The sequence below is a fragment of the Parambassis ranga genome, chromosome 21 (assembly GCF_900634625.1).
Source record: "Parambassis ranga chromosome 21, fParRan2.1, whole genome shotgun sequence".
NCBI lineage: Eukaryota > Metazoa > Chordata > Actinopteri > Ambassidae > Parambassis > Parambassis ranga.
This window is the reverse complement of record NC_041041.1, coordinates 6,082,209-6,097,112: the sequence shown is the minus strand read 5'-3', so window position 1 is coordinate 6,097,112 and position 14,904 is coordinate 6,082,209. Positions and strand designations below refer to the sequence as shown.

The following is a 14,904-nucleotide window of genomic DNA, read 5'->3' as shown; positions in this document are numbered from 1 at the left end:
TTGCTTGTGTGGTTGCAGTGTGGTAGATTGTGCCTGACCTGGTTGATGAGAGTTCTCCTTCAGGTCGAGGTTGTGCAGCGGCATCTGTTGTTTGAGAAGTGGTAGAAGAGGAGGCAGTTAGAGCGGAGGCAGTTGGAGCAGAGGCCTCTTCAGGCTGTGGAGGAGGAGGAGGAGGTGCGGACGGAAAGGAGTGGTTGTGCATGGGCTGAGGATAGAGAGGGGTGCAGTGCCGGGCCCCGGGAGTGGAGCCCTCCTCGCGCACCACATCCAGAAATCATCTTCGTCTCTGGTGGAAAAATGCACATCTGACACCTTTTTAGTAGCAATCTGTTCACTTGCTTGTCCCTTTCTTCTCTGTCTATTCTGCACTTCCTTCAGCCATTCTCTCACCACCGACAAACCTTCTTTTTTCTCTTTCTTATTATTTCCTTCACATCTTCCTTAAGAGCCACCAGCGTTTCACATTGTCTCACAATCAATCGACCTATCCATACTTCTCTTCCCACTTTGGCGGGAAGTGGATTAAAGTTTCACCCTTAGTCTGCATATTTTTCGCATCCCCACTGAGGGTTACTTTCTCTTGTTTTGTTTTAGAGCTATTTGACCCCATTATTGTCAAATACTCAAGCCAGTCAGTTTTTATGGAGTTCACCCGAGCAACTGACCCGTATGCAAATGAGTGCAGAGAGTTTCGTTATCACCGTGAGGTATGAGCTCTCTTTACTCAATGCTTAGACACTTGAGACTTCAAAGGATCGGTCAAAAAAGTTTTTTTTTCTTTTTTAAATTTTATTATATATATATATATATATATATATATATATATATATATTTTTTTTTATTATTTTATTTTATTTTATATATTTGTATATTTACTATTGTAACCCCCCTTTTTTTAACTTTTAGGCCTGTTCTACTCTGTACTCAAAAGTACTCGGTTAACCCTTCGCTAAGTCCGCGACTTAACGGTCCAAACAAAACTCACCCTTTCGGTTAGGCTTAGTCCGCGACTAAGACTTCCTCTGTAACCCTTTTAGTGACCCCGTCACTAACATTGCTCCTTAAAGAGCCCCTTCAAAAACCAAAATCATCAAAAGAATGAATCTTTAAAATGAAAAAGTTGCCCCACCTGGACTAAAATTCTCATGAACGAGTCTCTGGTGTACTGAGTGTGAGTCCCCGACTTATACACTCCCCCCTCTTTACCCTCGGGAAAAGAGGATTTCTGCTAGCAGTGTTCTTGCTCCGGCCAAGAATAACCCTGTTTCTTGCTATGGCCAAGAATAACCCTAAAAACAAACAAAACAAACAAACATTTTTCTCACCGGTGTACACGAGAGTGAAAGACAGCAGGTTCAAATGAGGATCCCGTCAGCTCTCCCTCCTCTAGTGACTCCTTGCTTCTAGCGGAGGCAAGGCCCTCGTCAGTGTGCACTATCAAGCAGCCGCTAGAGAAGTGAGTGCGTATTGGGATCCGGCTCGAAGGACCAATTTATGTTAGAAAAATACACAAGAGATAATAGCTGGAGTTCACTCAAGTGTGTTTATTCCTGCAGGAAGGAGCAGTCACATACACAGACAGTTGCCTCTGAAGGAGTGCTCAAGGTCTTTTCAGAGCAACTCCCTTCTTATACCCTCTGTTATCTGACAGACACAACTTCTTAGAATACACACATCTTAGAATACACACATCTTAGAACAGGCACAAGCATAATCATAAAATAAGATCACAGAACTATGATAGTAATTGATTAATCACTATACACTATAATTAATTGTGAAAAACAAATTAAGGTAGAAATCTTCTAACAATGATCTTGCCGCCCAACTTCACTAGATTGGCAATTAGTGCCACCACGCCATTCAACACGGCATTTACGTCAATCTTTTCAGCTTTCTCTCTGGCCTGATTTTCATGCCTGGAATGAAGATTGTTTCTTTCCTCTTTCAGGTCTCTGTCATGTTGTTCCTGCATTCTTTCCATTGTGTTCTTTAACTCCCTCTGTCTCTCCTCTCTCTCTCTCTGTCTCTCTTCCTCTCTCTGTTCCATTTCTCTCCTCCTCTCCTCATCCATCTCCTCTTTCATCCTCATCCTCTCCTCCTCCCGCTCTTTCTTCTCCCTCTCTCAGCCTGGAGTTGCTCACTGATTTTCTGCCTCTCCTTGTCATATTTTTCTTGTATTTGTCTCTCCATGTACTCTCTTTCTCTGCGTATTTCTTCTTCCTGTTCTTTCAGGATGCGTTGTTTCTTCTCTTTGATGGCCCTCTCAGCCTCTTGGACCATCTCGTTGGTGTAGTGGCTTCCCCCGTTCTTCTGGACTATCTGTCTGATCTTGTTGAGCAGCTCAGTGACCTGAGGCTTGTGGTCCTGCAGCTTATTATTGAAGACATGGTACTGGTTGTTACATCTGTCCACAAGTTCCTGCAGTTCTGCGCTTTGACTCAGGAATTGTTCAATAGTGGTATCTTCCAGCTTGTCACCATGAGTAAAGAGAATCATGCTGTATCTGACTGCAGCAGCACCAAAGATGTTGTGAATCATCTGCACCGTATGCTTTTCCTCGTCTGTGAATCGGCCCAGTCTGATGATCACCAGGAAGATGTGGGGTCCAGGAGCACTGTAAGTGATGCACTGGCTTAGATCTTTAATTGTTTTATCCTCACCAAACCTGGTGTCAAAGAGACCAGGGGTGTCAATGACAGCCACCCTTTGTCCATCCACTGTAGTTGTGCCTTTACTACAGTCCACAGTCATGGACATGGCACTGAACTTGGACTCAAAGCACTTTCGTCCCAGTATAGTGTTTCCTGTGGCGCTCTTCCCATTTCCAGTCTTCCCCACCATCACAATCCTCATCTCCTCATCATTTTTCATGAGAGATCCTGTGGACAAAAATGAGTGGGGAATCAGAGACAAATAACTGAGAAAGACCTGAATTTATAACAGACATAATACATTATGACTTACCAAAGTTGGCCATGTTTGTCTTGGAATTGTCCTGTTGAGGTTAAAGATGCAGTGTAGAGTCTTCAGAAGAAGTGCAGACATATAGGACCGGAAATGACTGATGATTCACAGTGAATGTGAAACTGAACCTGTCTGGATCTTTCATTTACAGTACAGTATAGTACAGTGTTTACTGACACAGTTTAAAGTCCTCAGTTCTTCACTCTCTCACGAGGCCGGTTCTAGGCAGGGGCAGGAGGGGGCAGTGCCCCCTCAAATCAAATGTTTAGAAGTTGAGAAAGCACATGTTAATATACTCACAAAATTAATATATTACGTATTGACAAAAATCATCGGTAGCGGAAAAATCTGACAAGAAGGGGCACTTTTTATTAGCGTTCCCTCGTGTCTGTCCGTGTGTATTCACAGGCTGCAGCACACACACAAACCCTGAGCCCTGAGTAAACATCCAATCAGCGTCCGTATGCAAATGAGTCAGCACGTAGTCTAACGGTGTAGTGACAGGTTTCAGTGTGGTTACGGAGAGGAAAGACATAGAAGAAGCTGCACACACGCATCTCGGGGAGTGTGAATACTCCGTGCCCTTGCCACCTCGGGAGCGAGGAGAAAGTTCTTTGTTCTCGTGGAGCATGCTCCCAGCTCTACAACAAGCACAAAGACGTATCTATGTCCTCTGAATGTGACAGACTGAAGACAAATGACCGCTGTCTGACAGAGCCGAGAGCCCTAAAGCCCCGCCTCAGACTGTAGTTCTACACTGTTCTGTTTCACATCACCACTGCAGTTTCTACAAAGCCAGCTGACTTAATTTCCACTCCAGCTCTAGCAGGACACAGACACTGCAATGCATCCATTTTATGTGAAAGTTTTTGCAAATGGAAATATGAGACTGTGGTTGTAAAGTGGACAGGAGTCGTAGCCTATAAGGTGTGCAAAGTTCGGCCGTCAGATTTAATATGGCCCACAGCTTCTGTCTTAAAACGTGTCAAATCAACAGGTAGTTCTTATTTTTTAACTCATTGTGTAACGTTTACGGGATGTTCTGAGCAGACCACGGTCAGCTCGCTGTCTGCGTCGCCACGGTGCGTCACGGTGCTGCAGGGCTTGGACGCTGGTTACAGCAACACAGAGAGCACTGAAGCTGCACAACACCGGTTCAACACCTCGACCCAATTCACCACAAGACTAAACATGCTTATGTATACAACGTGCTATCAGAGACAGTCCGCGTTGTACGAGTGAAGTTCTCTGTCTTCGTACTGGCGGCACTCGCTGCAGCGCCACCCATTAGTCATCTTGCCCAGTCCTCTTGTGCCATCTCTGCTACCAGTTTCTATGTGTTTCTGTCTTCATGGTGGCGTTTGTAAAATTCTCTGCAGCTGTCTGCAGCGGCCCGATGCGCATACACACACGCAAACGTGTGCGCACACAAACACACATGCAGACACATGTGCGCACATACAGGTGAGCCCACTCCCAGCAGCAGGTAGAGTGCGTGTTGTTTTGCTCTCTGTTGCTCATGACATGCTGGGTTGACTTAACTCCATAGCCTATGCTCAGATAAGCTATGGTAATAGGCCTACCCCTACTCATATTAATAATAATATCAACATTAGTATTAATATTCAGAATAATAATAATAATAGTGTTGATGATTGGGGCCTTTCCAGTGTTAAATATTCTTTAGAAATTAAAGTTTATTAATCTTTGAAAGGGTGTACTTGCATTATATGTCATTATTATATTAGTTGAACATGGTCTCAAAAGACAATATTATCGCTTATCGCAATAATTTCTCTTGGCAATTAATCGCCCAGCAAAATCTGTTATCGTGATAGGCCTGTTCATTACATGATCTATAGCCTATCTGCTGTGCTTTATATATTTTAGTGTTACTTTTATTCATAAGACTACCTTTTAGTTTTGTAAACTTAAACTTACCTTAGATGAAATGTGTTTGAGAATGAGACCATCCAGATAAATGTTATGTTGTTAATTAATAAAATATTAAGGATATTTTATTTATTCAATGTTTATGTTGCAGTTTTCCCCTGAGGGATCGCCACCTTATAGTAGTCAGGGGGATTGCGTGCCTCAGTGCTATACCAGCAGAAGCTTAGTCTTCAGGTGGGACTCACAAGTTGGACAGGTCTGAAGATAAAAGCCTGACAAAGTGCAATCCACTTCTCCAGGCTGGCTTTGAACACAGCTAACAACCCAGCACAGCAAGGAAAATACTATCACTATAAGACCAGAGAAAAAAGTGTTTTAACATGAAGTGTACACATGATGCTCCCTTCACATTTCGGACTGCCCCCTCATACATGCCTGTCTAGAACCGGCCCTGCTGTGTTCTTTCTTCTTTCAGTTTAAAGACACAGGGTTGTCTTCCATAAAGTTGCCCTTATTGTCTGTCTAAAGCTAACCTCTTCTACTTTGATGGCAGCCTGACTGTGAGAAACTTGTTGTTTGGACTAACCACAGCATGAAACTCATCTGTAAATTGTTTTGCAATGTGTACAGATCAGTGTCTGAGTACCAGACTCTGCAGCCTGTGAAGAGGAACTCCTTCACCTGGACAAGATTACAAGATTAGATTGTTACAGTCACAACAAGGGAAACGTACCCTGTTTTTTGTCAAATAGAATCATTTTAAAACACAATGTTGCTGCCATAAAGTCTGTCTTTTAATTAGCCAGATTAATCCTGCTAAACAATCTTTCAGTAAAACTCATCTTGTTTTCAGACTGTTACAGGCCATTCCTTTTTTCTGGTATTGAGGCTTTGTCTCACACCTGAAACACAGGCAGAGGTTTTGTACCAGTTAAAAGACAAAGTCTTTGTTCATGTAAGCAGAGCTTCCTCCTACACTGCAGAGAATTGAGGATGTGAGGAAGTGCCAAAAGCTGCAGTTCCTCACATGGCCACTTGGGGCTGAAATCTCCATAGAATTGCATGTTAACATCAACTTTTACAACACAAAGCTTAAAAATAGTTTTAGTTTCTACATGATTTCCAACCAGTTAATTATCAAGCATTTCTCCAAACATATTGTTCAAATTCCACCAATAAAACATAAGCTTGACCTTTGAATTCCCCTCAGGGATCAATAAAGTAGTATATATCTATCTATCTTGATGTTCTTATCTCAGGCTGTTCTCTGCACTGTTTTGATCCTCCCACCGTGAGTTGATACTTTCTCTTTCCCCTGCAGTGAGACTGCACCGACATCTTAAGAGCAAAGGTTCATTTTTCTCCAAAGTCACGTCATTACATGAAAGTTGGATGCATGTGTGAAAGCTTGTGTAACTTATACAGCAGAGAACAAACATCCTCCATTTTGCTTCAGCTCTGTTAGAGTTTCCACCCAGGTGGAAGGTGACAACAACGGTTTAAGTCTTAATTAACATTCCTGAATGTGGTGATTTATTGATCCCAATAACAGAAATGAACCACTGATCCTCACAGCAATCACCAAATCCCAAATCCCCTGTGGGGATCAATAAAGTAAAGTCCTAATCTTAATTAAATACAACAAAATGCTGCACACACGAATAAGTCAAACGCTGCACTTACAGCACCTGTGTTTTGGGTTTTAATGGTAAGACCTTTATATGTTTTATTATTTGATTTTTTATTGGTTTTATTGCAGTGTTTCAGATTTTATTTTCACTTCATCGGTGGAAAAACTATGTGACATCATTTGGTCCATGTTTTTACCCTGTTCTTCTTCTATGTTAATTTTTAACATGTAATAAAAGGTGAGTGTGAGAGAGAGGGCGAGACGGAGAAAGGTTCCTCATGTATGCTGACGGTCACACAGCAGGGGAAAGTGAAAGTCAAAGTTACATCCAGTCACAATCACATACAATACATAATCACATACATTTTTAACAGCGCAGCTGTGACAGCAAAGTCAGCAAGGACAGCAGAAGGATGGGCAAAAATCAGTCAAAAATCAAAGGTGAGGCTGTTTCTGTATAGATTGTACATTGCTATTATTTTATGGTGATGAACACAGAGAAGGTATTTTCTTTTGTTTGAATTTGTTTTGCATTAGCTGTTACGACTGAAACTTGAATATAATGTAATATCTATTAACAAACTGTTTTATAATCCTTTGATTTGACTTAAATATTGTGACTTGGATTCCAGAAAAACAACCTGCTCCTGCTCCTGCTCCTTGTCCGCGTAAGATCTGTTTATTATTATTCAGACTAATTTCCATCATTACTCTATTAGTCTGAATGATGTTCATGAATCTGTAAAATTCTCCTCAGTTCTTGATGAGCCATGGAGGAAGGTACCCTGGGGGTGAGTTTATAGTTTTGATGTTTTTGTGTGGTGGCACTTTGTTATGAAACGTCAGTTGAGACATTAATCACACTCAGACATGATGAGGAGAGAGACGACTGTTTGCGGACCTGTTCCAGATATGCAGACGGAAGTTAGCTCTATAATTTTCCATAACTGTTTGCTTCAAATCAACAATAAGAGCAGAATGAACCAACAGTTTGATCTGTAAAGAAAAGGTGTTTTGCGAGCTCGAATCAAATGTTGTTATAGTTGGATAACTGTTACTTATTGAAACAGGCAGTCTAATGTCTGCTGTGTGGAAAACAGCAGATTATAATGAGCTAGATCATTTTAATATTATTATATAATTAAATAAATTGTAATACTAACAATTAACAGTTTAATATTTACTCTGTACAATTATTTCAACTGTATATAAGGCAGCATTACTTCTGACTGAGTACACTAGTCTTCCTCTTATAGTTTAATCAACAGCAGATGGGGAGGCTGAAACAATTTTATTCGCTTTTTACTAGTCATGAACGACTTGTTCAAACCTCCAGGTTTATTTATTGACTCTGGACTCTCATACTCATATTGGCCATAGAACAAAGACATTCAACCTGGAAGACTTTATTTGTGTCCTATGTCAGACCACACTTCGATTGTTTTCAGCTGTTATTAGGTTTAGCTAAAGGTTTGTTCTTGTGACATGTGTGTGTATGAGTGAAAACCACCAGGCCCACATTTATTTTTTATTCTAAAATTATCTTTCTGCTCAGAAACAATAAAGATAATCTTCAGTATGTGATGGACTACAAGCCAGAATATGAAAACATCAAACACCTCAGAGTTCTTCTGCACGGCCCAGTTGGAGCTGGAAAGTCCAGCTTCATCAACTCTGTCAGTAACGTCATACGACGCAGATATGGGATTCCTGCTGCAGCCTCTGCAAACACCAGTGATACAAGTTTCACCAGAAAAGTGAGCTGCCTGACTATGTGTGATGGACACAATATGTTTGTCTGTCTTTATTGTAGTGGCTGTACTTTGAGTTTGTTAGTGTGGGTGGGGTTTTCTTGACAACATAATCTCTTTACATTGGCTCTTTACAGGAATTCTACAAAGTTGTCATGCACACATCATGCAGTCAAAAACTTGTAGCTTTCTACTATTATGACTGTTAATTACTCCTTGGGCACTAAATACATGGCCTATGTTCTACTACCTAGAAGAAATATTAACCATGTAAAAAAGAATATATCATCTCAAGGGATCAGTTATGAACTGGAACTTACACTCGGGAATGTCTTAAAACTGAAGGATGAACTGATTAATTTTTGGTGATCTAAGGTCACTGTGACCTCAAAAAGCAAATTCATTCACTAATTGTGACAACTTAAATATGTGTGACATATTCTTCAAGCATATATTCTCCAGTCACCCATCAGTATATCAGGCTCAGAGTAACACAGGAAGAAGACAAAAAAAATACTGTAGTGAAATTTCAATTGTCGCCTCACACTTACAAGAAACATTGTCAAATATTACAGGATCATTGTTTGTCTTGATGCCAGTGATGACAGTGTGTATAACTGTGTTTTCCTTTGACTCCTTGATTTCCCCAGTTTATTTAGTTTCTATTGTTTTTAGAATGGATATGTTGTATTTCCTGTTTTATTTTGAAAATCCAGTTTTCCCTGTGTGCCTGTGTTTTACTTCTTCTCCATCTTGATTGGTTCAACTTGTGTCTTGTTAACCCTTGTGACTTTTCTTGTGTTTCAGTATGAAACTCATAAATTCCAGATAACAAGAAAAGGCCAGATGACATATTACCCTGTTTTCTTCAATGACGTGATGGGTATGGAGGAGAACAGTGGCATTTCTCTTGAAGAGATCGAACTGGCCATGAGGGGACATGTCAAGGAGGGTTACAAGGTACATCTGTCATTTTATTTAATCAGACAGACATACAACACAGGACTCCATCATTCATCTAAATACAACCAGTAGTCCTTCCTCGTGGAGCACAAGAGTGAGCAGCTGCTGTCCTAGGCCACACTTTATGTTAAAATGCATTTTTCACTGTTTTACAGTTCAACCCAATTACTCCACTGTCAGAAGGTGATCATTACTTCAACCAAGCTCCCTCTGAAGATGACAAAGTTCATGTTCTGGTTTATGTTTTATCTGCCAACATGCCAACAATTACACCATCCATTCTGCATATGATGAGCAGGGTCAGAGAGACAGCCAGTGACCTGGGTAAGAGCTCTTGTCATGATGTTGTCACATTTCTTTTTCTGGATGTCTTCACAATTCCAGCCTGCACTCACCAGACAAACTACAGCAGTGTTTTTTTTTTCTTAAACTGATCAAAAAGAAAACAAAAGTTGGTTCAAGATAAGAGAAAAGACTTTAGACATAAACTCCCCCATTGGCAATATACCATTACAGTGATATAAATAACTCCTAATATGTAAACTCTCTTTTGATTCTATATTTGTATTGGTAGATTATCATTTTATATATAAATAGCTTCTCTTTTTTTTGCTTTCTGTATCTGCTGTTGCAAAAATGCAGTTTCCCCATTGTGGGACTAATAAAGGTATTCTTAATCTTAATATATTTGATTGTTCAATTAGCCATTAGTCTTCAGGTAATATATCCAATCTATCAAAAATTTCAAAAGCCATCATTATTTATGTCTGTGTGTCTGCAGGGATTCCTCAAGTGGCGATGATTACCAACATTGATACAGCCTGTCCTGAAACAGAAAAAGACCTGAAGAATGTGTACAAGAGCAGACATCTGCAGAAGAAGGTCAGTTAATGACATTCACAGAAACTAAATTAATTCATTTGATTATAAAAATATTTCAGATTCAGAGCTCTAAGCATCATTTTGTTTACATTCAGATAAAAAAATTCAGCTCAGACGTAGGAATCCCAATGAACTGCATCTATCCAGTGAAGAACTACAGCCATGAGATTGACCTGAACGATGACGTGGACACTCTGATCCTGAGTGCTCTGAGAAACATGATCAACTTTGGAGACGACTTTGTTAAGAAAAAAACAAATGTATAAACAAACTGTATAACTTGCACACAAGAAATAAATGCAGGAAGTGTGGATGAGTGAAAGCTCTGTATTTGAAAATCAGCTTGTGTCTGTAGGTGAGATCTGTATGTTATTTCTTTCTCTTTATGTTGTTCATGCACGTCACATGGTTAAATAAGATAAGATACAAATCATCAAGTTAGAGTTGAAATATGTTTTGAATTTTAATGCAATCGGCCATTTGTTTATCTTTATGGGTGGAGCTGAAATTATCTCAGTCAGGTGTGTCTGTGTTATCAGTTGGGTTGAAAGGCTGTGTCGGTTTCATGCATAAAGAGTTTTTTTGTCAGTGTGATTCTTTTTTTCTGTGATGATCATTAGAGATGGCTATACTGTGATACAGAAGAATAAATGAATGTTGGAGTCGTCTTTCTGTCCTGTGAGTTGCCACAGAGCTATGAAAACAATGGGTTTGGGTCCTACCACTTGACCCAAAAATTGTGCATCAACGTGACAACCAGACTTTCAGCTTTATGCTGTAAAAGTTGTAGCAACTGCACTGCTGCCAATAACTGTACAACTACTGTCTAATAATGTAAAGTTAATATGGTGTCACATTTTCCAGGTAATTGAAATAATCGATATGAATATGAAGTGAAAAAAAATGAAGTGGCACTTCCAGAGAACTGAAAAGCATGCTGTAAATGTTTTGTCTTTCAGATTTCAGTCTTCATGCAGGACCTTAAAATGAACATTTTTCATTTTACACTAGGATGCTCACAGTATTCTGGTGTTTATGTGTCATGTTACCTTTCTAAATTCTCCAAGCAGATGCAACATAAATCATTGAATACTCCACAAGTAAATATTATTAAAATGCTATTATTAATTACTATTAATAATTGATTATAAATAAACATCAAATCTTTTTTCGCCCATTTATTATTGTCCTTTTATGTCATGTAGGGTCATGTAGCCTAGATATTAACAGTATAATAGGAAGATATATAATATTGAACAATAAAATATCAAACACTTCCACCTGATCACCCCTTTGAAGTGCTACACTGATACACAAGTGTTACTGATCTCAGGATCTGTTATTATTAACAACCCACTGATAATGCTCATTTAGAAGCTGGCCTATTCTTGGTAGTGTTTTTTGTTTGTTTGAGAAGTATACAAACTAAATCAGACACAAATAAGTCTGGAAAAAAAACACAGAGATGATACAGGCAAACAGTACATGACAATGAATTACACTACACATTGTCCAGACTAGACAGGAATCTAGAATCATAGCTTTAGCCAGTTGTGTTGTTTTAAGCTCTTGATTTAATATGACATGATTAAATGGGATTCTTAACAAACTTAATTCCATTCCATTATGCTGCAGAAAATCACATGTATGGTGCAGCAGTCAGCAAAGTATGTGTTCTGTGTTCAGAGTAAATCTCTGCAGCAGAATGCACTTTAACATATCCACACATTAAACACAACCATTGACAACTTGTCAAGGAATGGCCGAGTACCAAACGACCAAGAGATTTCAATTCCCGGGCGGATAACACTCCAGAAGCACAACCACCAACCCGACCACAACAACAAAAGACACTAAAATGCATACAGTCCGAGCATATTTACTGTGTCTGTGTAACTTTTCTCGTATTTCTCTGACAGAATGAGTATTTAGTGCACATTGCAGTAATCCTCTCTGAGTCTCATGGATGAGAACAGGAACCTCCAACACAAACCTTGGATCTTCAAACCATTTCCTTCCTCCGAGTACATACTCCTCATCTATGGTGTGATGCATCAGCACCACAATGGCTGGTTTATTGTTGGATGACACTGAAAGGCCAGAGAGACAATTGTATAATATTCTCAAAGAGGAACATACAGCTGCAAACATGATCCCATTTAAACTCCAGATTACTCTCTCAGTACATCTCCACATTCATCACTTAATTCAACATTAAATATCTGAGGAATGACTTTGAAATGTCTAAAACAAATGCAAATGTACTATGTAAGTCCCTCTCCATTACCTGTGGGATGTCTCTTGACTGCTTCCACATCAGAGCCAGCACGGGATATGATTGGACAGAAGACGACGATGACGTCACAGTCCGCCAGGGATGATGTCTGCACCCATGTACATATTCCCTTTAATTTATCCAGTATGGTCTTATGAGCTCCGAGTGTGTCACCCGTAACAACAGGGTGAATCTTAACTATTTTCAGACACATCACAACTGACAATGGCCCCAACAGGTCGGTCACTGTGAAATGATTAAGAATAGTTAGTGTTCATTCATAAGATCAAAGATTCACTGCACATTAGCAGCAGACTCACCTCTTCAGTTTAACTCTACAGGAGTGGATGCTGTTTCTTCTAATGGGAGACACAGTTCAGATTAATTAACACAAACATTTGTTGTCTTCTGCACAGACCTCTGTATAAACCACCATTTCTTTTGCAAACTCACATCAGTTTGTCTTTTAAAAAATGTAATGGTTCATGTCCACACAATGCATTGTGGTTGGGTGATGCGTCTGATTTGCATAGAGTTGAGGACTTTGTTTGACAGTCACGATATATTTAAAGAATATAAAGAATATATATATATATATATATATATATATGTATATATATATATATATATATATATATATATATATATATATATCTTCACAAACATTCTGGCAGTTTTGTACAGACGTGCTCGTTACTCTCACACATAGAAACAATAGATTGCATTACATGATTGTTTCTAACAGGACGTGACTGCGTGGGTGTTTGCATAATATTATTATTATTAGAATAGTATTGGAATTAAAGTAAGACGTTAACAACATTATATGTCACATCAGCATTAGGCTGGTAATGCAAAGAATTACAAATTTACAATACAAACAATACAATTCTAAATTGACGAGGAATTAGAATGATTTTATTTTATTCTGTTTCGATCAGGTAAAGTTTAATAAAGCTTTGAGGTGACACTCACCGACGAACTGATCAGCTGCGCTCGCTTTATGTGACTGTGTCTTTATATGATCTCATGTCTTTTCTATTCACAGTTTCACTTTCATCGCGTGACTTAGAAATTGTTTGGTTATCGATTTTGCGCGATAAAAGGAGGGACTTAAAGAAGACTGTTGATGTCGTGCACACTGTCAAAGCTGCGTGGCCTACATGTCTTCGGTTATAACTTAAAAGAAAGACTTATCTGAAATTTTAAAGTTTGTGAAACGGAAACGATCACAACTGTGGCCAGTCTGTCATACAGGCTTTTGTTTGCAGGATTTCTGTGCCTTAAGATATTTATGTTGCAAAGAGACTTAAAACACCTGCACTCACGAAACATGAGAATAGAATAGAATACAATTACATTATTCATTTTGCTATTGCAGCAGCAATATCCAGGCACTCAGCATACTAACATACATCTAACGGTAGAAATAAACAGTATAAACATTATTTACATCAAATAGGAATATAAAATACAAAAACAAACATCCTGTGACACAAGGTTGTTGGACATGTTGGCAAAATACACAATAAACAGTCTCCGCTTCAGTTCACACACAGAGCAGACGGACGTTTGCCTCGGTTCAGTGTTTTATTTAGCCCAGTATGCTTAAGTCTTATGTGTTCTGCTCCTCTCTTGTGCTGCCCTCTGCTGGTGTCATTGTGTCTACATTTTTTCTGTATTGAATGCAAATATCCCTGTTATCTATACGCATCCTCTTTGTTTTGAAAGATGCCCATTGATTATTGGCTTTACTGGATTCTGTTATCATGTATTGATATTGATACAGAAACACTGTATTGGCCTCTGCACTCTCATGCTCACTCTCCCAATAAGCCCAAGAGTCCCACTTTGTAGAAACACTTCATTCTCAAACTCGAGCACAAATCCTTCAGTGTCTCTCCTTACACTGTGTCATGAAAAACAATGTCTACATACGGATTGTTTTACACAACACAAGTACATTTATTTAATCAATAAAAATTACTCAAAGCTGACTGTAAAGGGTGTGTGTGTGTGTGTAAAGTGTTATACAGTTGAATACAGGAATACTGGTGATTTAATGTGAAGAGGGAAATGACTCGATGGTTCTCTGCAGTATTACAATCCCTTTGACTGCTGTCAAGTAATGACAGCTCACTTAACAGCCAGTCCGTTACATCCTGCTTCTGAGCACAGCTGAACTTTCGTTGCAACCACAGTGAGGCGCAAGTCTGTAAACTAAACAAAGTTTCAGTGCATTTTGTTTTGGTTCACGCCCATTTTTACTAGTTTTTTTAGTCTCTAATAAATATGCCGAACATCATTGCTCAAGAAAATCATTGCCTCCTTCAGGTTCTTACCTGAGTTTAACGCTGGTGATGCTGAAAAACTCAACATATACGTATATCTAATAAATGCAATAACAAACAGTCAGTGTTTTGTATGGAGCCCCTCTGATGACAAAAAATAAATAAATGATTCTTGATGAGCCATGGAGGAAGGTATCCTGGGGGAGTGTTTTATTGTCACCATGTGCTTTCATACATGATTCTTTTTTATGA

At 39.2% G+C, this 14,904-nt stretch overlaps 3 protein-coding genes, 1 long non-coding RNA gene and 1 pseudogene across 3 annotated transcripts in view; 2 read left to right on the top strand and 3 right to left on the bottom strand.

The window, feature by feature from the left end:
• The window catches only part of LOC114426624 (uncharacterized protein DDB_G0283697-like), a 403,048-nt gene that overhangs the window by 180,110 nt on the left and 208,034 nt on the right, over nucleotides 1–14,904 (top strand). The gene's annotated exons all lie outside the window — the stretch shown is intronic.
• LOC114426642 (interferon-induced protein 44-like) overlaps nucleotides 1–14,904 on the bottom strand; it is a 114,838-nt gene that overhangs the window by 47,345 nt on the left and 52,589 nt on the right.
• Nucleotides 1,642–3,119, bottom strand: LOC114426636 (GTPase IMAP family member 4-like; annotated as a pseudogene).
• Nucleotides 6,770–10,753, top strand: LOC114426644 (interferon-induced protein 44-like). The gene is made up of 8 exons (XM_028394180.1): nucleotides 6,770–6,931; nucleotides 7,123–7,158; nucleotides 7,248–7,281; nucleotides 8,046–8,247; nucleotides 9,049–9,201; nucleotides 9,360–9,528; nucleotides 9,986–10,086; nucleotides 10,182–10,753. The coding sequence occupies exons 1-8, from the start codon at nucleotides 6,904–6,906 to the stop codon at nucleotides 10,350–10,352; spliced, it is 894 nt and encodes a 297-aa protein (XP_028249981.1). The 5' UTR covers nucleotides 6,770–6,903; the 3' UTR covers nucleotides 10,353–10,753.
• LOC114426670 (uncharacterized) lies at nucleotides 11,250–13,393 on the bottom strand. Its single transcript, XR_003669369.1, has 4 exons — nucleotides 13,337–13,393; nucleotides 12,682–12,720; nucleotides 12,374–12,607; nucleotides 11,250–12,176 (listed from the first exon to the last, which is right to left on the bottom strand). It is a non-coding gene; the product is annotated as an uncharacterized LOC114426670 (long non-coding RNA).